Source organism: Drosophila willistoni (genome assembly GCF_018902025.1).
Source record: "Drosophila willistoni isolate 14030-0811.24 chromosome 2L unlocalized genomic scaffold, UCI_dwil_1.1 Seg168, whole genome shotgun sequence".
NCBI lineage: Eukaryota > Metazoa > Arthropoda > Insecta > Diptera > Drosophilidae > Drosophila > Drosophila willistoni.
This window is the reverse complement of record NW_025814047.1, coordinates 10,732,379-10,760,141: the sequence shown is the minus strand read 5'-3', so window position 1 is coordinate 10,760,141 and position 27,763 is coordinate 10,732,379. Positions and strand designations below refer to the sequence as shown.

The window sequence follows — 27,763 nt, the reverse complement described above, 5'->3', positions numbered from 1 at the left end:
AAAATTTCATTATAATGCTAATGAAACCTTATCTAATGAAATAAATTAGAAATCTAATAAATAATAATGCACACTCTGATATTTTTTACCATTTGACTATTACTTTTAATCCCAACCAGTACCTGTAGATGTGTCGCGTGAGATTACGCTATTAACACATATTGAATGGATAACGCCAAAAAGGGCTGGCCAATCGATTATTTTGGGAACACTACTGCTTTCTAATACATTACCCCGTGTCCATAATGAAATTGATGTAACAATATACGCAAACTGCAGATTACAAAAAAATTGGTATATTTGTTAATCAGAAGTGGTTGTAGTAGTATCTGTATAAAAAAAAACTATCGAAGGGCATAGCCATGCTTCAGAATCTACTTCACAGGTACTCAATTCAATGATTTATTATTTCAATAAGGTTTATCAGTATTTATAGGTTCTTACAAATCAGGACGTGTCTGTTTGCTTTAAACACGGTACAAAGTATAGTTGTGCGTCAAAAGCACACTTTTGATCGGACTCCACTCAAGCCAAAGGTAATGAATACAAACATGCAACAGCTGATCCCAACTAATGCTATAGCCCTGCGAGGTATTACCTTGCGAAATCAATGTGTTGTTGTGTGTAAAATGCACCTTAAAACTTCTAAAGATGTGTCTCGCCCTTTTCTGCCAACTAGTTTGGTTTTTTGAAGGACTTTTGTAAAGATACTTTGAAATAGACATTAAGATATTCGATTTTTTCCAAAATGAAATCCGGTTTAAAAAACTAAACAATAGGGAGTACCTACAAAGAAGCAATTTGTCGGAAGAGTCTTGAAATAAACACATTTATTATTGTTATATACCCTTGCAGAGGGTATTATAAAACTGATCAGTTGCCACATAAGAAATATATTTTCTTGATTAGTGTGAGAATATGAGTCAATATAGCCATGAGTCAATATAGTCTGTGCGTATTCGTTTTACTCAGGTATCCCAAAATTGTTTGTGATTTTTATTACCTGAGTGACATCAAGTATGAAAATCGCCCGCTATTTGCCACTATTGTTAAAATTTCAAAAATAAGTGAAGAATTTGAAATTTACTAATGTGATAGTTTATTATATAAAAGATCAGATCTCATAAATTTCTGTAAGAATACAAGTTGCATTCAATATAAATCGGCTCTGCTGAAACGCTGCCGGCAGCGCTTTCCAGCTTACTACTTCATTGCTCGAAATCAGCAGAGGACATACACACACACATGCGTGCCAATCGTGTATGCGTATGCACATAAAACTGGTTTGCAAAGGGATGTGCATTGATACAGTATGTCCAAAAGATAAACAAAAAAATTTACAAAAAGCCCTCGTTTTTTTCTTTTTGATGTGGAAGCTAAACTTGTGTGATTTTTTTCATTTTGCAAACAATTATTGGACATACTGTAAATAAAGTTACAGAAAAAGAGTTTGGAACATGTAAAATTATTATGGCCAAGCACTTCAATGGTATATATGTATAATACTTCAGCATAGCTGGTGTATGTAGATTTTTTCCCGCCACTTTTAAGTTTTTGGAATATGTTTTTTCTGTCCTTTAAATTATGACATATGTACTTACATTTTTCCTTGACTGTACATTAATAACAAAACAAACATTTTAATACAAGATATACGTATACATATATATTTATTAATTTGAATCCGGAAGTGACCATGGTTTTTCTCGTTAAGCTCTTTTTGTTTAAAAATATGCAGGGGAAACTAGTTTTTTAAAGCACTTTTTTTAGATATACCATATAAAAAGTTTGATAAGAAATAAAGATATATAACATAATTTTGTTTCTGCCAGGTCCGATGTCATTTTCCCAAACCTCGAGAAGTCAAACGAACCAACGTCCATGGCTTGGATTACCGTCTACCGACAACTGAGGGAAGGCATGTTCTAATGCGCCGTATTCTTAAAGGCGTATATAATCTGTCCCATTAAAATTTTTTATTGCCAAAAATATTGGAATTAATTACAGTTTAGTGGCGTGTACTTTGTTTTTTTTTTCGCTTTGCTGTTTGTTTAAAAAAGGAAGACGGTCGGCAGTAGATTTGTTGTATTGCTTTCGAAGACTTCGAACCATCTAAGCGAAAAACAAACGGAACATCATTGGTCACAGAAGGACCCTGATCTTTAAAAAACCCAGTCGGCAAAGTAAGTTCACCTGCCAGAATTATACAATTAACTTGGGATAGAGCCGAAACAGATAAGGAAGGTGAGAGATAAACAAGGTTTTGAACATAATCTACGGCTCGAACGATCGCTAAGGAAAAATACATAGAAAACGTTAGATGGATCATTTTTTCAACGGACAATTTATATGTACTTACCTAAGCCCAGGCATTCTGGCAATCCTCTATATGTTAATTTACCCAAGTAAACTACATTGGCTTCCATCCCTGCGATTAACTCTTCACGATCGGCCATTTTACAATTGGGATGTATAATTTCCAGATCTTGAAGTGAGGCCCGAAAAGGTTGGCAGCCAGAAAAACAGTTCAAATTACTTTTTAGGCATTTGCTAAGCCTGGCTAATAAATTGGAGTAACGCATATCCTTTGAACTCATTGTCCAAATTTCAGGATCATAATGCGGTACCATCGTGGGTAATCGGTGCAAAGCGTATTTTTTTATTTTCGCAGCCCTTAACTGTTCGTTCATGCAGATAATGGGTTTTACGTGCTTCAACAATTTCCATTCCAAGGGAAAATTAAAATTATTTATTCTATTGGAACTAGAGATTTCAACCACATCTGTGGGTTTGATTGTTTTAATAAGAAAAGCAATAAGCTCTTGGCCAAATCCTTTATTATAGCCCATGGTGTTAATTAACCATGGAATCTCCATATACACAGAATTTTTATGAACGTACTCTAATAACTGTTTGACAGCACGAACATATTGTTCGGCACACATCACAATATTTATATCTCCAACGACGTAAGCTCTATCTGGTTCCTTGTTAAAAAAAAATCCCGGACCCAAGTGGGGTCCGTTAATAAGGGTGCATGATATTGTTTGAGGAATGAATACTTCAGGTTGTCCAATGTCCAAATCAATTAACAAAATCCGTGAGAATCGATGTAAATGACGATTGATTAAAAAACGCACCAGTGTGGATTTGCCAACATTTTTGCCCCCTACCACAATCATTCGGCTATTTTTCTTAAGTTTTAATTTTGCCCACACAGGCGGCACTTGCAAAATATTTGCTTTGCTGGCCCTTTGAATTAGACAACTAAGCAAAAATTCACTTTGGTAATGCGGACGATTTGTGCCGTGAAATTGAGGAAAAATATTTTGAGCCATATTTCTATTAAAGATTGAAACAAGATTCTTAGCTACAGTATTTCTTTGAAACAGCACTATGGCATCCTCTTTGTAATTATATTTATCTTTAATATTTTCCAACTGCATATAGGAAAAAAAATGACTGAGCTCCTCGAGGTTTATCTTGTCTTCTGTGGAGTATCGCTTCCTTTTCATCGTTTTTATGGATACCCAATTGATGCCTCTGGGAGAGTAAATTGTCAGTGGTTGATTTTTAATAGCCTTAAAACCGTTAATAGATATTTGGCCCGACAAGAGTGTAATTAACAATGTTCCATAAAATTCAATATCACCTTTAATAACACCCAAAACTTGGTTCCCCTTTGGGCTATTTTCAAACACACTTAGTTCAGTAAAGTCATTTTGTACTTCGTACAAAAACGGGTAATAAATGGTTTCTTTTTGCGAATGTTCACCAGCTAGCTGAATAGTGTTATCAATTGGGTCCACATGTTCCCTTTTATTTAATTTAGTGATTTCATTTTTGTCTCCATAAACATAGATTTTTCGTATTTTCGATTCAGCAGTAGATATGGAGCAATTATTTTCCCAACAACACTTTCTTTTTTGACTGTTCGATTCACAAGACCAATTTAACTTCGTTCCATCCAAATTTAAAATAAGTTTACTTTGCTTTAATTTAAAAATTTTGGGCAGAAAAAGAAATTCTTCATCAGAGTAAAATGCAGCAACATGACGGCGTTTATCTGTATAAAAGTTGCATAAGAAATTTTATTCGCATAACAGTTTTTTCTTACCTTTGTAATTTTTAATTATATGGTTGTCTTCCTTGAAATCAATTCCAGATTGTTCAAAATCTGAAAAATACGTTTGGTTATGTTAAATTATGTTATGTTATGTTAAATTATTAAATATTTCATCTATCATGTCAACTATATTAAAAAGTATTTAACATGTATTTCGATAAATTGAAATTTAAGGTATGTAAACAATTGCTTTACCTTGCCCATGCATTTGCAAGAAGTTTCAAAGAAAATATCAAAGAAGCTAAGTTTTGTTGTGCCAAAGTTAATGTACCCTTGCACAAACAAAAACTTCCAAGTCCCTTGTTTGTTACCTATGCCCTCCCTTTGCAAACCAATTGCATGTGTGCATACATACCCTCCAGTACCAAATGTCCCCGGTCGAAAATGTCGCCGCATCGTCGACTATACCGACGTCGGCAGTATTAAACCATCCGCAACTCAAATGAGCTATGTCCCCCAAGACAGCGGACATGTCCCCGCAAACTCGACGGAGAGTCTCCACAGACGCGTACTGCAGGGTACATATACTTATGTAAATACGTAAGCGATCGGCACGCATACACATACGGCTTATGTAGCCGTCAATGTGTGTATGACCGTAGTAGTCTGCTGGCAGCGTCGATTTATATTGGATGCAACTTGTGTTCTATTTATCCGTTCTCCAACTCCTTCACATATTTGCCTTATATAAGTACATATGTATGTATATGATATAGTGGTCCCACCATCCGGACTTGATCTCATGCAGGTAATAAAAGCGCAAAAACAATTTCATCCCGATAGCTTTTAAGATGGCTGAGTAAAACGCATACACACAGACGGACATGGCTTTATCGACTCAGCTTCTCACACTGATCAGGAATATATATTTTTTATGTGGCCGGAAACGTCTTCTTTTATGCGTCACAAACATCTGACCATTCTATAATACCTTCTGCAAGGGTCTAAAAGTGATAACTTACATATGTATGTATGTACATACACACAAGCTTCGTTCAACTTACCATGTTTATTAGGCTTCAACGTGAAATCAGTTTTTCTTATTGAAATTGGTTCACTTGCTGAAATATCTTTTACATCCCCATATAGCTTGAAATTATTGCTGTTAGACTCGATTTTATTTGAAACTGTAATCTGATCCATTTTAGGAGAGCAATTCTTTACTTTATTCTCTTTGAGTGTATCAGAACCTTTTTTATGTTCATCTACTACGTTCTCGTTTACATAGTCCAATTTGTTAAATTCGCTTACGCCATACAGGTTACTTTCGAATGGCATATTTTTAATGGTTTCATAATGCCTTTTATACAGCCTCTGGAGTTTAATTTGTAGTGCGGGCTTTAAAATAGCTCTTGCAAGATTTTGTTGTTTTAAATTAGATTCAACTTCTTTTTTTTCTAAAATATCTGTAGACTTTGACTCCTGTACATGACTTGTATTCGTCTTGCCTTTAGGTGGACTTAATTTGGTTAAAAGAGGGGCGCTCTTATTTGCAACCTTATTAGTTACATGAGACCTGTGCCGTGCCTCTGTAAATTTAAAACTCGCCTGCATTTCACTCAACATGTAAAAATTTAACTTATTTTCACTCATGCTGGCTAAAATGATGTGTATTACTGTGCCATGTGCATCAGTACCTTGTATTGCATCTGGTCACACTATGTCATTTCACATATCGATGAATATCGGTATAATGCAACTCTGTGGGGCGTTGTTCATCGAAGTGTTCATCATCCCCCGAAAAATGAACCATAGTTCATCACCAATCGTCTTTTTTTGCGTGAAAAAAAGGAAGTGAAGTTGAAGTTAAAATTGTATTAACGTTTACACGAATTAAAAATATTATTGCGTGGTCGCATAAAAATTCATAACTAAATTTGTGCCATTCTTAGCGAATTCCGTAAACGAGCTATTGTCAAAAAAATATCCAATTGTAAGTTTAAAATTCAGTGAAAAAATTCCACACGCACACTAACAGGGACAAGCAGCTAAAACAATGTACATACACAGGGACTCACACACATGCAAAAGCGACAGAAATGATGAGATGTTTTTTGGATTTGGTGATGTGAGCGTGTTTTGGTCGTGTATTTTATAATGGAAATGTACATTAAAACAAAATAATTATGAAACGGAATATTTACATACATCTGCATTTTACAACGACTTCAGACTTCACAATCTAACCGAAAATATACTTGCTTTTTACGAGTGGTCTGACTGTCACATTACTCTTTTTTTTCTGTATCAAATATTTTAGCAACTATTACTTAAACAAGACTGCTGGTAGAAAATATTTCAAATAATAAACCCAACACAATTAATAACATAAAGTTTACTAACACAAAAATACTAAATAGAACCTAAGCAAGCGTATGACTAATAGCGCGGTGAATGAGAACGCTTTGAGTAACTGAAGGTTTATGTGTGCGTGTAGGCCTGCACGATTGTATTTGTGAACAAATTTCTGTATAAATTAGTTAATTTTCCCGGTTTTCTTTTTTCGAAATTCATTATAGTTGAATAATTTACTCATATCATTACAGAATTGTTCCAAATGACGACGATCCGCAAGAAACTGGTAATTGTTGGCGATGGTGCCTGCGGTAAAACCTGCCTACTAATTGTCTTTAGCAAAGATCAATTTCCCGAGGTTTATGTGCCAACTGTATTTGAAAACTATGTTGCTGACATTGAAGTTGACGGCAAGCAGGTTAGTTAAAATTAAAACTAATCATTTAGGTATGTAAATTAATATGAGTATTGTCTATACATAAGTAGTACATATGTACATACATAAATGGCTGTTCGCTTTCATTGCAATATCTAATTACTTAAGCCCTTTATCCATTGTTTTATATACAAACATTTGTATATACACATATGTACATACATTTGGATGTACGTATGGTCATACGTAGTCTCCAAAGAAATGTACTTCGAATCGAAAACAGTGAGTTTAAATTTCAGAGAGCCTACATCCATATAGTATGTTTGTATGTATATAATTTGCATGCTTTGTCTTTAAATTGGTTCATGGATATATGTATGTATAAAAATATGGCTGTAGAATATATCAAAGATTTTACCAAGTTAACAGGAGACTAGATTTGTTCTCCGATATTATGCAAGTCTGTTGCGCACATCAAGCGGTAGCTCTGGAAACTTTATTTTTATACCCTTGCAAAGGGTATTAAAAAATTGGTCAGATGTTTGTATATACAGTCGTCGCATTAGTATTTTGACAAACAAAATTTTCAGAGAATATGTTAAAGTTTATTTTACTTTTAAAAAAAGAAAAGAAATAATTTTGGTGAAAAGATATGAATATCCGCAGTTTATTTAACTCAAAAAAGAATTCCTAAATTAAACATTAATAATCAGAAAATTCGAAGTAACAAAATGCATGGTGACAAAAGTATTTTGACAAATGTCCAAAATAAAAAAATTAATAAAATTTTACGTTTCAACGTATTCTTTCCTATGTTTAATAAAAAATATACCCTCCTTTAGCATTTATTACTTTTTGTAGACGTCTCGGGACCGAATCTACCAAGTTACGGATATAATCCAACGAAATGTGTCTCCAGAGCTCTCCAACCTCAGAAATAGTGTCATGCCTTGATCAGCTTTCGAGATCAGCAAAACGCTGTCGCTTAATATAAGCCTATAGGTTTTCAATGATGTTCACATCAGGACTTTGCGGTGGCCAATCCAGCACATTTACTTCATTTTCATTAAAAAAAAACTGTTATCATTTTTGCCTCGTGACATGGCGCATTGTCCTGCTGGAAAACAAAGGACTCTCCAACCTCAGAAATAGTGTCATGCCTTGATCAGCTTTCGAGATCAGCAAAACGCTGTCGCTTAATATAAGCCCATAGGTTTTCAATGATGTTCACATCATGTTTACTTCATTTTCATTAAAAAAAAACTTGTTATAACTTTTGCCTCGTGACATGGCGCATTGTCCTGCTGGAAAACAAAGGACTCTCCGATAAGTTTATCCCCTGAAGGCAAAGCATGATCTTTCGTCATGATTCCATCGACGGGAACCAAATCTCCTACGCCGTTATAAGTAACGCATCCCCAAAACATAACTGACCCACCCCAATGGCAAACTTTTTCACAAATCGGTCTTCTTTTTTGATGTGTGATTTAGCTAAAGAAGGTTTCATCACTCCACAAAACTTGACGCCAAAACGATTCGGGCTTAGCAATATATTTTTTTTGGCAAATTCGAGACGTTTCAGTTTGTTCCTGGCAGTAATCTGGGGAATATCTCTGGCAACATACGTTCCAAACTCTGCTTCCTTGAGGCGCCTACGAATTGACCTTTCGCTAATTATAATATCGGTCGTATCAGCGAGCTCCCGGGCAACTGTTTTTTGGGCATCTCTAAAGGGTTTTCTTTAAATTTACGCAGAATATAACGATCCGCCGTCTCAGTTGTCTTGCGACGTCTATCACTTTGCGGCAGGTTTTTGACGGATTGGTGTTTTTTAAACATGTTTATTTGATAATAAACAGTTTGGCGAGAAACATTGTATAAGTTACTGATATTTTCTACAGAAATACCAGAGTTATACTTCGCCACACTTGACCATGTCACATAATTCATTTGCTTTTATTTTTTATTTCATTGAATTAATTATTGAACAATAATAGCCACTTGTGATAAATGTTTACTCTTGAGCAGACTAATAAAGACTAAATACTGAGAATGTCAAAATACTTTTGTCCACCTCTCATCAGCTATCGAAAGACAATAAAGCAGAAATTAAGAAAATGAATATAGCAATTGAAGAAAAAATTTTTCATTCTGCTTTATAATTAACTTTTGTATGCATTTCTTATAAAGTAAGAACCGTTAACTACTCAATTTCTTCAACACAAATTGCTAAAGAGAGTAACAATTTTTGTCAAAATACTTATGCCGTCGACTATATATTCTTGATCAGCATGAGAAGCGGAGTCGATATAGCCTGAAACTTAGTATTTGGGCTGTTATAACCCGGGTAAAATAAAGTATGAAAGTCATCATGATCGAACGAACTACTATATCATATAGTTCTAGAAAAAACATAGGTGAAAAAATTGAGTATCCCCATGAAATTTACTAATATAATAGTATTGGATATAAAACTTCAGAATCCAATGTTTAAATCTGATCGGATGAATAGAACACAAGTTACAGTCAATATAAATCGGTTCAAACGCTGCCGGCAGCGCTGCTTGCTGCCTACTATACTACTACGTCATCAGCAAAACAACAGAGCACATGCATACACACACAGACGCGACGCTACATAAACTGTATGTGTATGCGTGCGTTGCTTTGCTTTGGGAATGAGGGAAGAAGAACAAATTGTAAAATAAAGAGTAAAATTGTGTTGTTTGTATATTGATGAATTGAGTTGCAGAAAACAAATTTTGAACATGTAAAATTATTATTACCAAGGACTGCAAGGGTATATAAACGTCGGCATAGCCGATGTTAGCTTCTTTGATATTTCGTATATATTGCATTATACCCTTGCCAAAAGGGTACATGCATACATAGGGGAGAGTGGGGCTAATCGGCGCATTTTTTTTAACCCTTCATATATCCTGATCGGGAGCTCGTATCCTCTCATATGAGCACTTAAATGAAAGGTTAATTCATTGTCGAACTATTGTTCAAAGATACGTTTCGATATAATTTTCAGTTACAAAGCTGTATCGGTTTTTTCGTACATAGCCCAAATTGGCGTTGTCAAAAATAGCGGGGCAATGTGGCGCATCGTTGTTTTACAAGTTTTTTATATAAAAAAAACGATTTAAAAAAAAATAATAATAAATATAGCTTAATATTAAAAAACTTGTTTTATAAAAAAACTTTTTTTCACCAAAAATGTGGATTGGTTTAGACTTTTAATTATGATTGTTCATTTCATCGTTTGTCCATTAGCTACCATTAGCTATATGATATGGTATTCTGATCCGTCTGATTCTGGCAAATGTACTGTTTTTTATCAATAACTAGTTTATACATCGGACTTTTATTCAAATATAGTTATGATTTCAAAAACGCCATATTTAAATTTCAACTATTGCGCCACTTTGCCCCACCCTTAGTTTTAGCATTTAAAACTAAGTATTTTAAAAACGTGTGAATAAAAGAAAAAAAAAGAAGTGCACAGCATAAGTTAATACATATCGGAACCTGTTTTAGTTAACATCTATCAAAATTTAAAATTTATTCAATGTTTTTGAAACCATTTCTCGGCGAAAAAAATTGATTTTTGAGGTTTGAAAATTACATAATCCCAAAAATTTCGGATACTACGAATTGGATACTTGTAAGTTTATTAGCCTACCAAAATGCGATCCTAGGACACATCACTTTTTGGATCGTGCTATTATATTTCAAGATAATTTGACAACGCCGGATTGCCCCATGCGCCGATTAGCCCCACTCTCCCCTATGTATATTAACTTTGGTTAATTGTGTGTAATAGGGATTGCAATAGAGTAAATAATTTCCGACCATATAAATACAGCTGTGTTCAAAATAATAGCAGCGCATCTTTTTCTTACAAATATGACTACATATATTTTAGGCATGTTTATTCATGAAGATCAAACTCTGATGCATATTTATACCATACACCCATAGGGTGAAATGGTATATTAAAGTCGCCAAAATGTATGTAACAGGCAGAAGGAAGCATCTCCGACCACACAAAGTATATATATTCTTGATCAGGATCAAAAACCGAGTCGATCTAGCCATGTCCGTCTGTCCGTCCGTCCGTCCGTCCGTCCGTCCGTCCGTATGAACACCTAGATCTCGGAGACTATAAGAGCTAGAGCCACCAAATTTGGTATGCAGTCTCGTGTAGTATGTACGCTTATCGAGTGTGATTCAAATTTTTGCCACGCCCCCTTCCGCCCCCAGAATTTACATAAAACTGTTTTTCTTAAAAAGTATAGCAGATAGAAACATCAAATTTGGTTTATATACTCGTGTAGTTAGCGCGCAGAAAATAATTGTTCCAACTTTTTGCCACGCCCCCTTCCGCCCCCGGAATTTACATAAAACTGTTTTTCTTAAAAAGTATAGCAGATAGAAACATCAAATTAACTGTTCCAACTTTTTGCCACGCCCCCTTCCGCCCCCGGAATTTACATAACTCTGATTTTCTTAAAAACTATGAAAGCTACCGACATTAAATTTGGTATGTAAGTTAGCCTAATAGACGCGCAGATATTGACTATTTAAAAATTTTGCCACGCCCATTTCCGCCCCCGAAAATTAAACAAAACTGATTTTCTCGAAAACTAACAAAGCTAAACTCACCAAATTTAGTATGTATATTGGCTTAGTATGCGCGCAGAATACATATATTTTAATATGTTGCCACGCCCACTTTCGCCTCCATAATTTAGAAAAAACCGATTAGCTCTTGCAATTTTTTGACTATCGCGATCAAATTTGGCAGACTAATGAATCTTATCTATTTCTATCAAACTACCAAATTTGATTGAAATCGGACTAGAAACATACAAAATATACGTATGAACGTATTTTGCTACGCGATCCCTAAGGGCAGAATTGGCCGTTGGCTAGTGGCGGCGCTAGAGTGCTTGTGTGTTTGTAGAGTGAGCGAGATAGCAAATGGTATGAGGCATGTTAAATCAATTTAGTAGACATACATTTGGTTTTCGAAATTCTAAATATTTGTTTCACCTGGTGTATGGTATACCCAAGTCGGCGAGACGACTTACTTACTTCATTTTTGTAGAACAGGGTGTGGGAAAGAGAACAACGAAAAAATCCCGCTAGAATAGCTTTTCTTTATCTTTTTATCGATAATTTGGCGTGAATTGGCAGAAATTGTGTTGTTCAAAATAATAGCAGCGCCTCATTTCAATATTAAAAATATTCAACAAAAAGTTGTTGATTTGTTAAAAGCAAGTTTAATTATTGAGTTTACTATTATTTACATGGGAATACACAAAAATAATGAAAAAAATTGTACTTTAGTGGGTAGAGGCAATCATTGTTCAAATGAAAAGCGCGAATTGATATTAAGCCTTAGAAAGCAAGGGAAAACATACCGGGAAATCGAAAGATTGGTTGGATGTTCTTCTAAAATGATTAATAATGCGATTAAATATTAACACAAAGCCGTAACCCGCGGCAGGAAAAGATCTACCACTGACATTGACGACCGACGCATTATGCGCTCCAGCAAAGCTAATGCGGAATCAATAAAAGCAGGCCTAAGCTTGTCAGTAAGTGGCGTAAACTAAAGGCACGAAGTCCAAGAAAAGTGCCGCTACTAACTTCAAAACATATCAAAACTCGGATACAGTTTGGTAAAGAGCACCTAAAATGGCCCTTAACTAAGTGGCGCAACATACTCTGGACAGACGAGAGTAAAATTGTGTTGTTCCGTTGGAACTGGATCCAGACAATATGTCCGTCGCCTCCCAAACACAGAATATCAGCCTAACCACACTCCAAAGACAGTAAAACATGGTGGACTGAAAATATCATTATGGGCCTGTTTTTCATATGGTGGAGTAGGCCCTATCCACATGATTAATGGGATTGTGGACGCAAGTGTATACGTGGATATACTACAAAACGTTATGCTTCCATATTCCTCTTGGGAAATGCCACTAAAATGGACTTTCCAACAGGACAATGATCCTAAGCATTCCAGCAAACTTGCCAAACTGTGGTTTGCAACGGAAAACATTGACGTAATGCCATGGCCAGCTCAGTCCCCAGATCTCAACCCGAATAAAAACTTGTGGTGGGATGTTAAATAAAGCGCAACTTTGGCAAGTTGTTCAAGATGCATGGGCTCAGATTCCTTTAAAACGCTGCCAGGACTTAATTGACTCCATGCCGCGGAGATGTGAAGCTGTTCTAGCTAATAAGGGGTTCACAACCAAGTATTAGTTGACACATTTAACATTTTCGATTTTGCTATTATTTTGAACAGGGCAATTTCGGCATTTCTATCATTTTTTACTTAAATTTATAAATAAATTTTTTCATAAAAAAAAAAAACTAATTTTGTTTGAAATTAAATATAAATACTAAATTGAAAAAAAAAAATTTGGTTTGTAGTCAGTATGATGTTTTTTTCCAATCTTAAAGTCAGATCTTATATGCGCTGCTATTATTTTGAACACAACTATATAGGCTAAGAAACTTAATGAAAACGACAAAATTTAAAAATTATAAAATAAAAGTTATATTAATAAAAGTTTTTTATATATTTCTTTTAATATTTAAACCGTTTCTTTTTCATAAGCATTTCACCGCCATGCCCCAAAATCAAAACGAGGTGTCAATTAGCTTATTCAGTAAAATAGGAATGTCTACTTAAAACAAAAAAATAAAACAATACTTCTTTCCAAGCTATTCTGAACTTAAATTTATAATTTATCATAGTTTAACTTTTTATACGTCTCTAAGTCATTAAGGTGATAAGATTTCGATAACGCTCGAGAGAATTTTTGAGTTATGCTATTTAAGCTCCGTTTGTCCGTATTATAGACCTGCACAAGTACATTCGAAACGCACAACGAAATACTTCGGGAACTCGGTCTCACACTTACTCGCATTTGCAAATCAAGTAAAACAAGCGTCGCATACGAATGAAGCAAAGATCCAAAAATCCTCTAAAGCAAATGGGAGCATAATAAGAAGGACTGAAAACCAAACCGAGTACTTGGTACCGCCAAAATATTTTGTTCGTTTTTGGTATATAGTGAAGCAAATACCTAACAACATTTACTTCAAAGGTCGGCACCTGTACAGTCACTTTTGCATTTGTGTATCGAGCTAGACACACGAAGTGTGAAAATTTTTCTTGCTATACACTAAAAAACCAGTGTGGCTAACAAAATTAGTTTAAAATGTTTCATTAAATTTTTAAATGCATTATAATTAGGTCATAACGGTAATGTAAAATTTTTATTTAATGCATTATAACTAGCTGTAAAGGAATTTGATAGCAAATAACGCATTGCACGTCAAATCAAAGCTTTCAATAAAGAAAAAATAAATTTTTTTATTTGTCAACAAACATTTTTTATACCCTTGTAGAGGGTATTATAAAATTGGTCAGATGTTTGTTCCGACCACATAAAGTATATATATTCTTGATCAGCATGAGAAGCTGAGTCGATATAGCCATGTCCGTCGGTGCGTATGCGTTTTACTCAGCCATCTTAAAAGCTATCGGGCTAAAATTTTTTTCGGTGTTTTTATTACCTGGATCAAGTATGAAAATCTCATAGATCGGACTACTATATCATATAGTTATATACGAAAAATAGTTGAAGCAATCGGAGTATCGCTATGAAATTTACTAATATCATAGTTTTGAATATAAAACCTCAGATCCCGAAATTTTAATCAGATCGGATAAATATAACACAAGTTACAGCCAATATAAATCGGCTCTACTACGTCATTGCTTGAAACCCACAGAGCAGCTAAGCACACGCATACACACACAGACGCAACGCTACGTAAACTGTATGTGTATGCGTGCCAATCGCAGCATGCAGCAGAAGAAAAAGAAATGGAAATGATATTTGGAAGGTTTTTTCTGTGCAATAATGAATTGATGATAGAGAAAAAGAGTTTGAGACATCTAAAAATATTATGGTCAAAGACTGCAAGGGTATATAAACTTCGGCACAGTCGAAGTTAGCTTCTTGAATATTTTAAGTGTACTTTTGACATGTGGACTAATTTTTTTTTTGAGAATCATTTTTTTTCTAACTAGCATGAGTCGAATTGTTTCCGAAGTGCCGTTGCCGAACCTATACGAGCATTTATAGTGTACGTGAGACGGCAGAGCTGCGGCAGAACTAGGCCCTAGTCCGGGGAATGGCCGTGACGACCACTGGTATATAAATTTCGGCACAGCCGAAGTTAGCTACTTTGATATTTATTACTTTTTGTACCCAGTTGGGCACACTCTTAATCAAAGCTTGGCAGGTCTCTATCGGATATCTTTAGAGTGAATGGCTGTCGAAAAGTTTTAAATTACAGCCGCCTGCATGCATGGTACAAAAAAAAGAATTCCACGCTCTGGATATTTTCCCTACAGTAAAAGTTTGCTTAAGAACACTTAAGAAACAAGCCCAAGATAAGGCAACATTTAATATATAGTCAATAGTCAATACTTAAGGACGTCTTTAAACAATACCAGCCCTAGTATCGTATTTACAATAAAAATATCAACGTTTTTATATGTACCTTACAATCCTTGGCAATATTTTCACATGTTAAAATTCATTTTCTGTAACTAGTAATTGTATCACAGCTGCATATCGAGATATTCATTAATCTTTTAATGTATATCATTTTTACTTTATATAAAGGTGGAGTTGGCTCTTTGGGATACAGCTGGACAAGAAGACTATGATAGACTGCGACCGCTGAGTTACCCCGATACTGATGTAATTCTGATGTGTTTTTCGGTGGATTCACCTGATTCCTTAGAGAATATTCCTGAGAAATGGACGCCAGAGGTATTGTAGTTTAAATAATGAAACAGATTCATTTAATTAATTTCTTTTTTTAAAGGTTAAACATTTTTGTCCAAACGTTCCAATCATTTTGGTGGGAAATAAAAAAGATTTGCGGAATGATCCAAACACAATTCGGGTAAGGTAGCCATACGTTTTTTTTTATGAACCTAGTTTAATGGTTTACTCTGATATAGGATCTCGCAAAGATGAAGCAAGAGCCGGTAAAGCCTCAAGAGGGACGCGCCATGGCTGAAAAAATTAATGCCTTTGCCTATTTGGAATGTTCGGCCAAATCCAAAGAAGGTGTGCGGGACGTATTTGAAACGGCAACCCGAGCTGCACTGCAAGTTAAAAAGAGGAAGAAGACCAGATGCCTTTTGCTCTAAAAGAGCAAAATACAAAAACACAAAGCAAATCGTTTAACAAACAAGAAAAATTCTTTACATATACACAAACACCACACACACAACTCACGCATACACATTTTACTACAATAACCAGCTGAAATAAAATCGATATTCCGGCAGCCCAAGCAAACCTTCAGATCGCATTAGCGGTCCAATCTGCTGCGGATTTGATTTCTCATACAAAATGTTTATTCTTTGAAAGTAACATCTAACTAACATGATAAGTAGTACACATTATTATTTGTTCAAAGAAGGGGCCTCAAAAATTAATTAGAAAAAAAGATCAACAGCTAAATATATATACATATATCAACATGTGTGTAATTTCTTTTCGTATTAAAGTAGCAAAAAAAAAAATGCAATAGTTTACTTTTGCTTAGGAATCGGTCCACAAAAAGTCTGTTAAATCAAAAAGTAACTAGACTCGTCATCTTCTAAAAACTAAAAAGCACTCACATAAGCCATAAGTGCGATGCATTGATTAAAAAGTTTTGGTTTTTTTTTTTTTTTTTTTTTTTGAATCCATAAACAACGTAATCAACTCTATGAAGAGTATTTATACGTATATATCTATATTTTATTGGGTATTTGAATATGCGTATATCTCTATTTGTATTTTGCCAATCGTGTAATTTCTCACAAAAAAATTTTAAATTATAAAAAGGGAAATAATTGTAAATCGGTAATTTTTTATATAAATAAGTGTACCTACCAAACTATTTTCTACAGATACTACACAGCTACCAAACAACAAAAAAAAAAAAAACAACTGGGAGACCAAAAGAAAAGTAATAACTAATTTGTGCATTCAATATTTTGAATCGTAATAAATAAAAAGAAAATAACCCGTATTTTATACAAACACATACATTTTTTATATCGACCGCCTTGCATAACAATGTTTTACATTGACACGGTTTAGAATTCCCTTTCCTTGTTTTGTTTCTAATTTTCATTTATACAACAATGTGAAAAATAAAGATGAATCTTTTTCGAGTGTCTGTTAAGCATTTTGCAAATTAGTCCTTACAATAAAATTAGAAAAAAAAAAACAAATTTATAATTTAAAGGTAAAAATTATTTTATTAATATACAAATATTACAATATGTATAAAAAATAAATTTTAAAAACTATGATAACTCAAATTTAGAAAACCGAATAACTATAACTGGTGACGAAGCCCAAATTTTTAAAACTAAGCAATTTTGAATTCCCTTGCATTGACATAGAGTTCGGGTTGTAGATATGTTTGGGCTAATAATCCCATTTGAGGTTTCGTATTTTCACTGCTTCCTATGGTGTTTATTGGAACTGTGATTTTGCAGTAATATATCTTTCTATTTTGTAAAGTTAATTTTGAACCCTTCTAGAATCTAGATCATAAAACGTAAAAGGTAGTCTCGTGTTAAAACTTGGCCTGAATACACGGACACGAATTGAGACAGAAATGGTTGAGTATGGAAGCTCAAAAAGTTCTCTGCCATTGGGATGTTCAAATGAAAAAACAAATTTGTCGATAATCTAAATCCTGCTCAACTTCTCTTCCGCGTAATTACTTTTGTAACGTCGCCTCTCAAAGCTTGGCTTATAAATGTTCTTGCAATCTTTCTTGTGCTGTACACTATAGCTGTCTCTTTGTTTTATTTGTATTTATTGATTTTTTATCGATAATTATCTTAGTGCTGTGTTTTTAAATTTTCTATAAATTTCTATATATTTTTGTCTTTTGTTTCTTTTGGCTTTTCAATGGCTTGTTGTCTACCTACTTGCAAGCATTCTGATCGTTTTGATGATCAGTATAGAGCAATATCTCTGCGATAATCTTATTCACTTAAAATGCGCTGGCCTGAACGGCCGCGACTGTGACATATTTTCTGGTTTGTCTATGTCTAAGCCTGAGCTTGGACGGCCGCAACTGGTTTGTCTATGTCTAAGCCTGAGCTTGGATTAATGCGCTGGACTTATCCATCTTACGCCAGCCAGCAGCTAGATTTAAGCCGTATGTACAGGGATCTTCGTTTAAAGTTTCTTTCTTTAAACAAACTGGCCAAACAGCTGTCTAACGAGTGTGACTCTAGCGTACATTTATTGTCGCAATTCAAGTTCGTTCCACCTTCTGAGAAGTTGCCCAAAAAATGTACCCTTGAGTTGCCTCATAAGCAGTCGCCAGCACTCTCTATGGCATCTTCTCCCATCTTACTTTCGCCTACACCATCTTCTTGTCCCTCTTTTCAGATTGAAGTACCCAGTACAACCCCTGGTGTACCTCAATCTATCCTTCACGGGAACTCTGGTCAATTACAGGATCATGCTGGCTCTCAATCACTTGTGGATTCCAATTCTCCTCCCCCTTCACTAACTTTAGTGCCTCATCGCAAACAATTATTTATCTCTAGGCTTGCTCCAGATACTTCTGGTTCGTCTGTGACAGCTTACATTGGTAATATATGCCCTGATAAGATTTTAATTCAAAAGTTTAAGTTTTCTAGGCCCCGCGAAATCTCCTCTTTTAAAATAACAGTACCAAATGAGTATTTCTCAGCTATAGTTGACCCTAATTTTTGGTCAGAGGGCCTAGTTTGTGCCCAATAAGCGCTCCCGTCCGTTGCCTGTCCACCTTCCTAATTTACCTTCTGCTTCAAAAAACTAATAATGTCTAGTCTTTGCATTCATTATCAAAATAATAATAAGTAAGAGGACTTCATACCAAGCTCTCGAAACTGTTCTGTGATAGCCAAACCTTTTCGGCTGACATATTAGTTTTTTCTGAAACTTGGCTCAACTCCTCTGTTTTGGATAACGAAATTCTTTCTAATGACTTTATTTCTTGATCGTATTGGTCGTCGTGGCGGTGGAGTGATCATTGCTGTCAGCTCGAATTTCTTGTTCATATATTCCTTCAGTCTGATATCATGACCTACATGCACCTGCAAACTATTTTTAGTCGTCTTAAAGATCGTGATTTCCTTATAGTTTTAGGTGACTTTAACTTGCCTAATATTTCTTGGCTGGTTGATGATAATCTATCATTCTTCATTCCTTCATCTCAACGTGTTGTTCTTGATGGCCTACTTGAATGTCCGCTATATCAGTTGAATTCTTTACTTATTTCTTCTAAAAGAATCCCCGATCTTGTTTTTGTCTCGGATCCCACTGTCAGTTCTGTATTTCAAACACAGCCCCTTGTGAAGCCTGATCCTTATCACCGTACCATTGAAGTTATTATTTCTTACAATTCCGTTACTCATTCATTTAATAACATCTTAGTTTCTCGTCGTAGATGTTTTCGTAAAACAAATTTCAATCTTCTTAACAACCTTATTTCCTCTTTTGATTGGTCATTTCTGTTTGAGTGTTGTGATATAGATTGTGCTGTGAATTTTTTCTACTCTGCTCTTAATTCTCTAACTGATAAATGCGTTCCTTTTGTGAATGTCTCTACCGTCTCTAGTGCGCCGGTCTGGTTCACACGTAGGCTGTCTAATCTCCGTAACATTAAATCGAGATATTTTAAAAGATTTAAAGAAACTGGTTTGCGACTTGACTATGCAACCTATTGTGTAGCGAGGTCTCAATTTTGTCTCTTAAATACTCAATGCTACAATAATTATATCGTGCGCTGTAGGTTGAATTCTATAAGAACCCCAAAAGATTTTACAACTTTGTTAATTCTAAACGACGTTGTAATTTACTACCTTCCACCTTCAGACCTAATGAGCAGATTGCTAATAATGATTCAGATATTGCAGATCTGTTTGCTAAATTCTTTCAGTCGACTTATTCTACTACTGCTTCGGATCCCACATCCTATTCTTTCTCAATCCCACATTTAAATTGATTGTTTTTTACTAGTATTACTGACTTCATCTATGAAGTCTTCCTTCGTACCTGGGCCTGATAATATACCTAGTTGCATCCTTAAAATGTGTTCGATTTATAACGAGTGAGACTTGTAGCTTTCCTGATGTTTGGAAGGAGTCTTTTAGTATTCCGCTTTTTAAAAAGGGCAACAAATCGGATATACCAACCTTTTAGAATAGATTACCCTTGTACACCATGGCTTCCGTAATAAGTGTCAAACTGTTAAATGTTATTTATACCGACTTTAGTAAGGCTTTATGGGCTTTTCCCCAAAACTGTTGGCTTGGTTAAAATCCTATCTTATTGGCAGAACCGAAAAGGTGTCTTTTCGTTCCTCAATATCTAAAACTGTTCGAGTTACGTCAGGTGTCCCCCAAGGCAGTCATCTGGTCCCACTGTTATATACCCTGTTTATTAATGATTACTTGAAACCTAATACGATCTTATAATTTTTATACCCTTGCAGAGGGTATTATAAAATTGGTCAGATGTTTGTAACGCACAGAAGGAGACGTTTCCGACCCCATAAAGTATATATATTCTTGATCAGCATGAGAAGCTGAGTTGATATAGCCATGTCCGTCTGTCCGTCCGTCTGTGCGTATGCGTTTTACTCAGCCGTCTTAAGAGCTATCAGTCTGAAATTTTGTTTCGGGGTTTTTTATTACCCGGGAAAAATAAAGTATGAAATTCATAAGGATCGGACCACTATATCATATAGCTCTAGAAGAACTAGAAGAAACATTTTCATAAAAATCGGAGTATGCTATGAAATTTTCATATGTGATAATATTGGATATAAAACACCAGATCCCAAAATTTGAATGTGATCGGATAAATATAACACACACAGACGCAACGCTACATGAACTGTATGTGTATGCGTGCGTTGCTTTGCTTTGGGAATAAGGGAAGAAGAAGAACAAATTGTAAAATAGAGAGTAAAATTGTTTTGTTTGTATATTGATGAATTGAGTTGCAGAAAAGAAACATGTAAAATTATTATTACCTAGGACTGCAAGGGTATATAAACTTCGGCATAGCCGATGTTAGCTTCTTTGATATTTTATTTTCGTATTCAATACGTTATGAATCAAAAATTGGTATAAGGTAAAAGACTTCTAATAATCACATCCAGAACACAGAAATATTTTGATTTTTCTTAATATCTCTTGAAATTACGCGGCTTAGACAAAAGAAAAAAAACTATTTTTAGATATTTGCCGAATAAATGGCCAGGCTAAAAAAAATTGTGGACAAAAGTAGCGAGTAAGAAAAAAAAATGTTCAAAGTTGCATGCAACGAAGTATTGCTGCTAGTAACTTTGGTACAAGTTCGAATCGTTGAAAACTGTTCAAAATGAATTTTTCCTTTATTCATATGAATCGAAATAGATACTTTTGAGTAAAAAATACGCAAAAGTTTTTTTAGGTGGCTCACTTGGGAGATTTTCACACATTTGTTACTTACATACATACATATATGTACATATATGTACATATTTTACAGTAGCATAGAAAAAATGAAATGCAATGAATCGTTCGTTCCTATTATAATATACAATGCCTGTTATGTAGCTTCAACAATCTGGGAGAAGTTTATGTTAAATTAAGACGCACGGACGGACATATGAACTTGTCTTAGAAATGTTAGTCCATTACTGAAACCAATAGAAATTATCATTAGATTCTTATGTACTTTAACATTAAGTACAGCAGTTTAGGTTGAATTTATACGCACAGACGGACATGGACATGGCTATAAGTATGAACTCTTCTCATCGTCTTGATCAATAATATATGTACATACATACACTGGCGGCCATGAAATCCGCACCACTTGAAAATTTCATGTTTTTTTGGAATCGTTCAGATAAAAATAAGAGAATATGGTTTCTTTATTAACAATAAGATAATTTACTAGGAAAAAGAGGTTATGGAGTAAAATATTTATTTCTATACTATTGATATCCTTGATTTTTGACCCAAACAAAAAACAGCAAAATTGTCCAAAATTCAATGGTTAGCGGAAAAAATTTCTTGTGGGCTCATCTCCGATGTAAGATTTATAACTCATTTAATTTTTTTAAAAGTAATGTTAAATGAAAATAAAAAAAATACTAATAGGTTGTCACGCCCCCTTTAGCCTGTATAACTGCCATTATTCGCGACGGCATTGAATCAACAAGGACTCGCAGAGTATCCTCGGTAATAACGTTGTCCCAAACATTTTCCAAGGACGAAATCAGCTGCAACTTATTTTGTGGTTTCTGGTCTGTGAGCTTTCGTTTCATTTCGTGCCATAAGTGGCCAATAGGGTTTAAGTCGGACGAATTTCCCGGCCAAGTCAAGCGAGAATTCCTATGTCCTTAAACACTTTTGTTAACTAAAAAAAGACAAAAATTTTTTAAATATTTTTTTTAGTAATTTCGTGTTTGGAAAAGGTGACAGCATCAAATAAAAATAATACTTGCACATTTGGCTCGATGGCATTTTGCAGAGTCGACTTTGAAAATTGCATACTAATTCTACGAGTTTTTGGTACTGGCAATAGAAGAGCATTTGTAGTAGTAGTATAATTGCATACTAATTCTACGAGTTTTTGGTACCGGCAATAGAAGAGCATTTGTAGTAGAATTAGTATGCAATTTTCAAAGTCGACTCTGCATAATGCCATCGAGCCAAATGAGCAAGTATTGTTTTTATTTGATGATGTCACCTTTTCCAAATACGAAATTACTAAAAAAAATATTTAAAAAATTTTTGTCTTTTTTTAGTTAACAAAAGTGTTTAAGGACATAGGAATTCTCGCTTGACTTGGCCGGGAAATTCGTCCGACTTAAACCCTATTGGCCACTTATGGCACGAAATAAAACGAAAGCTGACAGACCAGAAACCACAAAATAAGTTGCAGCTGATTTCGTCCTTGGAAAATGTTTGGGACAACGTTATTACCGAGGATACTCTGCGAGTCCTTGTTGATTCAATGCCGTCGCGAATAATGGCAGTTATACAGGCTAAAGGGGGCGTGACAACCTATTAGTATTTTTTTTATTTTCATTTAACATTACTTTTAAAAAAATTAAATGAGTTATAAATCTTACATCGGAGATGAGCCCACAAGAAATTTTTTCCGCTAACCATTGAATTTTGGTCAATTTTGCTGTTTTTTGTTTGGGGCAAAAATCAAGGATATCAATAGTATAGAAATAAATATTTTACTCCATAACGTCTTTTTCCTAGTAAATTATCTTATTGTTAATAAAGAAACCTTATTCTCTTATTTTTATCTGAACGATTCCAAAAAAACATGAAATTTTCAAGTGGTGCGGTTTTCATGACCGCCAGTGTATATACTGTTTCTGAAGTCTTGGATATTAGTCATATGTTTAATTGTTTCTTAGTTTTACTCCGCTTGTTTCACTTAAAATTCTTAATATGGTACTGGGTAAGAAAAAATTGTTCGAATAAGAATAATAATTGTCTCTGTAGAGAATCCCATGGCGATAAGCTAAAGTGCATTTTTCTATTTTTTTTCTCACAACACTAACTGTATTATATTTTGGGTTTCCGCATAAAAATCCCGTTAAATTTGATTCGACATTATGAATCGACATGACCTGTTAAAGAGTTGTCAAAAAAAAAAAAGATTTATTTATTTCAGAAATTAAAATGTTTATTATTTGAATGTTACTTCTTTATGTTTGTTTACTTTTAAAATGTGTTACACTACGAAAAAAATATTTTAATTAAAAAATATCAAAGAAGCAAGTTGCTTACCCTTGTCATGCTTCAATCCTGTTCTAGTTCTTATGTCGATATGCTGTGTCTTCAACAAAACAAACGATCTTCAAAAATGTTTGGAAGTTGTTTTTATTGATTTTTGTTGTTGTTATCTCTCCCAGTTTATAGACTCGCTCCTCTTAACTTCATCAAAAAAATCAAGAGATTTCCCTATTGATTGATACTTAGGCTGTATGAAATGGTATATGTATATGTATATGTGTATAAATACCAGACCTAAATTAACTACTTAACAAATGACTATTTTTGCATTGTTTTTATGGGCAATACAATGATATGATGTATATTAAATAAACTTGTACCTGTTGAAATGTTGGTGGTTATTATTTTTTTTACTTTATGTTTTCGAACTTTAACTTAGGTAAAATTTATTATTAAAAATGTTGAACTAGCAGTAACAAAAACATGGTTATGTTCATAGATTATAAAAACGGGAACGCTTTGTCTGTGTGTTGTACAATCCCCTTAAATTTTACTCTTTAACTTAATAATAATTTAACGTTGCCAGGTAATACAATTTATTGCAATAATTAAACAACTTATTGTAACTAATTGCTCATTAAAATTCTATTTTACAACTCGTATATTATTTTTACCTATGAAGCGTTTAATTAAGAGGGGGGTATAGTACTTAAATTTTTTTTTTTTGAATTTTTTTTATTATTTTTTTCTGAACGCACAACATCTCAAAAATACTGTGTTAAAATTTTAGATCGATCCGAGTAAAACTTCTAAAGTTATGGGCAGTTGAACGCAGGTCCGCCGACTGTTTTATATTAGATTTTTGGGTGTCCAAAACTTTAAAACGCTCTCATGAAAAGTTGCCATTTTCAAAGTCGGTGAACACGATCCACCAAAATCTACTGGACGAATCGTTAAAGTTTTTCACAGTACTTTTTCACTGAATTCTTCAGGTAAATCTGTCGAATTTTTTTTTTCTTTAAATTTATTATTTTTACAACAACAAATGACTCGGTTTTTTGAGCGAAGAAAGGGGTTTTTAACTTTCAAGTGCCTTTAAAAATTGAAAAAAATTACAAATAAAAACGCGACAGCGATACCTGGCGAATTTTGTCCTTCACCTAATGCAATTTAAATTTTTTATTTCCGATGATTCTGTGACGAGTTACGATGTTCACCGCAAACCACCTTTTTTCGAGGTCCCGCCGGAGATTGCCCGTATCTCACTCAATTTTCAATATTTTTGGATGAACATTATCAGACATATTGTATTAATATTGTATTATCACACTGGCAAACAAAAATTGAACTGAGACTATCCATATCGCCAATAGAAATTCTTAAAAAATTACAGATTTTTTCATGAATTAACTATACCCCCCCTTAAGGGATGTAATTTTAGTTCTTAAGAAGATAAGAAACGGTAGTTAACAAAAAAAACTTGGTAATATAAAACATAATAAATAAATATAACATGGCATTAGGATATTTTACCACTGCAAATATTAAAACAAAATATTTCCAAAATTATATGTGTTCTCGAAAAATAAGCGTTTGGGTCTGATACAAATCTCATAAATACATACATATGTAGAGTAATTCTAGATATCAGTTTCTAGGATACACAAAATTCAACATTTATTTGTATGTTTTTCATTAAATCGACAAAAAACAAACTTTGTTTGTCATTTGCTCTATAATTTAGGACACCTGGTTTATTAAATATGAACGTTTGTTTTTTTTTTTTAATTTTAAGGATCTGTGAAAATTATGAAAATGTATTTTTTTCCTGAAATATTATAACAAATAATACATAACGTGGACCCTCTAATTTTTGTGGGAATCATAAAAATATTATTATCGTAAATTTTATGTGTTGACTAATTCAGGTTGCGTTTGCGTCGAAATACTAAAGCAAAAATGGAACGTATACGCCACCAGCGGCTCCGTCGATGACGAGAATGCAACTTTTCCGAATTGGTGTCATTGCTCTTTTGTATTTCTTTATTGCGTATTTCCCTTACTAAAGTGTAGAATGCCTCGTCTATATAGTGACGGAGGGCTGCAGATGTTTCAAAAAATGGACAACCAAATTGATTAGCCAAATTTTTACCTTCCTCTGTGGTTACACGACGTTGAGATTCCAAATCCACTTTATTAGCTATTAAAACTAGCGGTATATCCTCGGAGAGTCGAACTCGAGTTATCAATTTGCGGTACTCGGAAGCCTCCTGAAAGCTATGTCGATCAGTTACCGAATAACATATAATGAACCCTTCACCGCATCGCATATACTGGTCTCTCATAGCAGTGAATTCAACCTGTCCTGCAGTGTCCAAGATATCTAACAAAGCGGCTTCATTGTCAATGACCGCCTGTTGCTGGTAGGAGTCTTCTGCAAATGGGAGAAAAGCTATGATCAGTTTAAATGTTATTGTAGTAAATTTGTCTAAATATAACAAAACTTAAAACTGACTTGAAGCCATGTTCATTGTTGAATTTTCGGTGTTAATTCTAAAACACGGTTCGTCAGCCACCTTCAGAGCAATTGATGAGGAAAATATGGATCATATCGATATAACCGAACATTACAACAATAATTTGAAACATATAAACACATTTGTCCACATTTAAATTCGAAGCTTGGCCACAGTCAACGAAGAAAGGCCTTCTTGGCTGTCTGCGGGACGCCAAAGTTTTAAATCACATTTATGTTTTCTTTATCGAAAGGCTTTTATTTTACATCCATATGTACATAAATATGTGGTGGCTAAATACTATATCAAACACACCAAAAAAATCAGATGCAATCAAAGTTTGTATTAACACAGCCATATCGAACCCCACAGAAGTATACAAATATACTTTTGATCAGCAAAATCGAAATTTTGTAAACACATTAAGGTTCTTAATTTAAGTAATGTAATATACATACATAATGTGTATACATACATATGTATGCATGTATGTATGTATGTATAATAAATATTTAAGTAAGACTTACCGATAGTGGGATCATGATAGTCCAAAAAGCTGTGGCTCACAAATTGTAATGTAACAGCTGAAGATCCAGTTGTTAGCGTTGGCCATAGATATAAATAAGGGTATTTTATTGATTTTTCGCCAAAAGCCCAAGCACAAACTAACGTACATATGTAGATACTTTTAGATGTGTGTACACATATATGTATGTATATTCATGTATATGCACATAATGTATTAAATATACATATGTATGTACATATATGTACATGCATACACACCGACAAACTGCGCAGGGTATTATATGTACTTATGCATATGCATACATATGAATGTACATATGCATGTATGTACTTTTTTTTTTAATTATTGCGCCGAATGTCCACATTCATTCACTTTCCTTTCTAATCATTTCATTTCTACTTACCGGACTTGCCAACTCCACCATCCCCCAGTATCACTATTTTATAAACACGGAGACCACCACGCATATTTGGTTGTACTGGATGCAAAGGTTTGCTTATGTTTCCATTTTCTCTGACATGTTGATGCTGCTGCTTTTTCTTTGATTTCGACAGCTGTGTTTGCATGGAATCCTCATCTGATGAAGTGAATCTGGTGGATTTCAGTTTGCTAGACTTTTTCAATACAGAACATCCAATTGACATATCACGACCGTCTATTGAGTTCGAGGCAACACACCCAGCAACTAAACAAATTTCTTATTAAACTGCTCTTTTCCTTGGATGATTACTAAACTCCTATTCTCTCTGCTACTACATAGTAAATATCAACTACAGTACATAAAAACAGAGTTGTCGTTTTGGCATATTTGATAAGTACGGTTGCGGAAAAAATTTGGAAGTTGTGAAAAGCGAAAAATCTGGCCTTTTTAAATATCAAAACAGCTATTTTTTTTAGCTTTTTTAAGTAAATACATATATTTCTTTGAATGTACTTGGAACTAGTTAATTGGTAAAGAAACGATTCGGCAAAATATTTAAGAAGCGCTTACAATATTAAGAATATGGTAAATTCCCAAAGAGAGTAGACACATCAAGTGTTTGGGTAA

General features: G+C 34.2%; 4 protein-coding genes across 6 annotated transcripts; 2 read left to right on the top strand and 2 right to left on the bottom strand.

Annotated features, from left to right (window-relative positions):
• Positions 1-217: 217 nt before the first annotated feature.
• On the top strand, positions 218-2,021 carry LOC26529746 (39S ribosomal protein L34, mitochondrial). 2 transcript variants are annotated; one of them, XM_015176504.3, is made up of 3 exons: positions 218-385; positions 452-536; positions 1,833-2,021. In XM_015176504.3, exons 1-3 carry the CDS (start codon positions 363-365, stop codon positions 1,968-1,970), a joined length of 246 nt encoding a protein of 81 aa, XP_015031990.1. In that variant the 5' UTR covers positions 218-362; the 3' UTR covers positions 1,971-2,021. The 2 variants fall into 2 exon arrangements, with proteins under 2 accessions (XP_015031990.1, XP_015031989.1); XM_015176503.3 differs by having other exon boundaries at positions 437-536.
• On the bottom strand, positions 1,654-4,548 carry LOC26528915 (polynucleotide 5'-hydroxyl-kinase NOL9; the record flags this gene model as incomplete). The annotated part of the gene is made up of 4 exons (XM_023181199.2): positions 1,654-2,292; positions 2,360-4,066; positions 4,118-4,177; positions 4,482-4,548. Coding segments are annotated over 4 exons (2,118 nt in total), but the record flags the coding sequence as incomplete, so codon positions are not given.
• Positions 4,549-5,868: 1,320 nt separating this feature from the next.
• On the top strand, positions 5,869-16,396 carry LOC6652390 (ras-like GTP-binding protein Rho1). The gene is made up of 5 exons (XM_002074525.4): positions 5,869-6,059; positions 6,673-6,839; positions 15,527-15,676; positions 15,732-15,812; positions 15,871-16,396. Exons 2-5 carry the CDS (start codon positions 6,684-6,686, stop codon positions 16,060-16,062), a joined length of 579 nt encoding a protein of 192 aa, XP_002074561.1. The 5' UTR covers positions 5,869-6,059; positions 6,673-6,683; the 3' UTR covers positions 16,063-16,396.
• A 7,397-nt stretch (positions 16,397-23,793) lies between these two features.
• LOC26529559 (GTP-binding protein Rit2) lies at positions 23,794-27,499 on the bottom strand. 2 transcript variants are annotated; one of them, XM_015176506.3, is made up of 3 exons: positions 27,119-27,498; positions 26,714-26,770; positions 23,794-26,104 (listed from the first exon to the last, which is right to left on the bottom strand). In XM_015176506.3, the coding sequence occupies exons 1-3, from the start codon at positions 27,357-27,359 to the stop codon at positions 25,590-25,592; spliced, it is 813 nt and encodes a 270-aa protein (XP_015031992.1). In that variant the 5' UTR covers positions 27,360-27,498; the 3' UTR covers positions 23,794-25,589. The 2 variants fall into 2 exon arrangements, with proteins under 2 accessions (XP_015031992.1, XP_046865857.1); XM_047009901.1 differs by lacking the exon at positions 26,714-26,770 and having other exon boundaries at positions 27,119-27,499.
• Between the last annotated feature and the right edge of the window lie 264 nt (positions 27,500-27,763).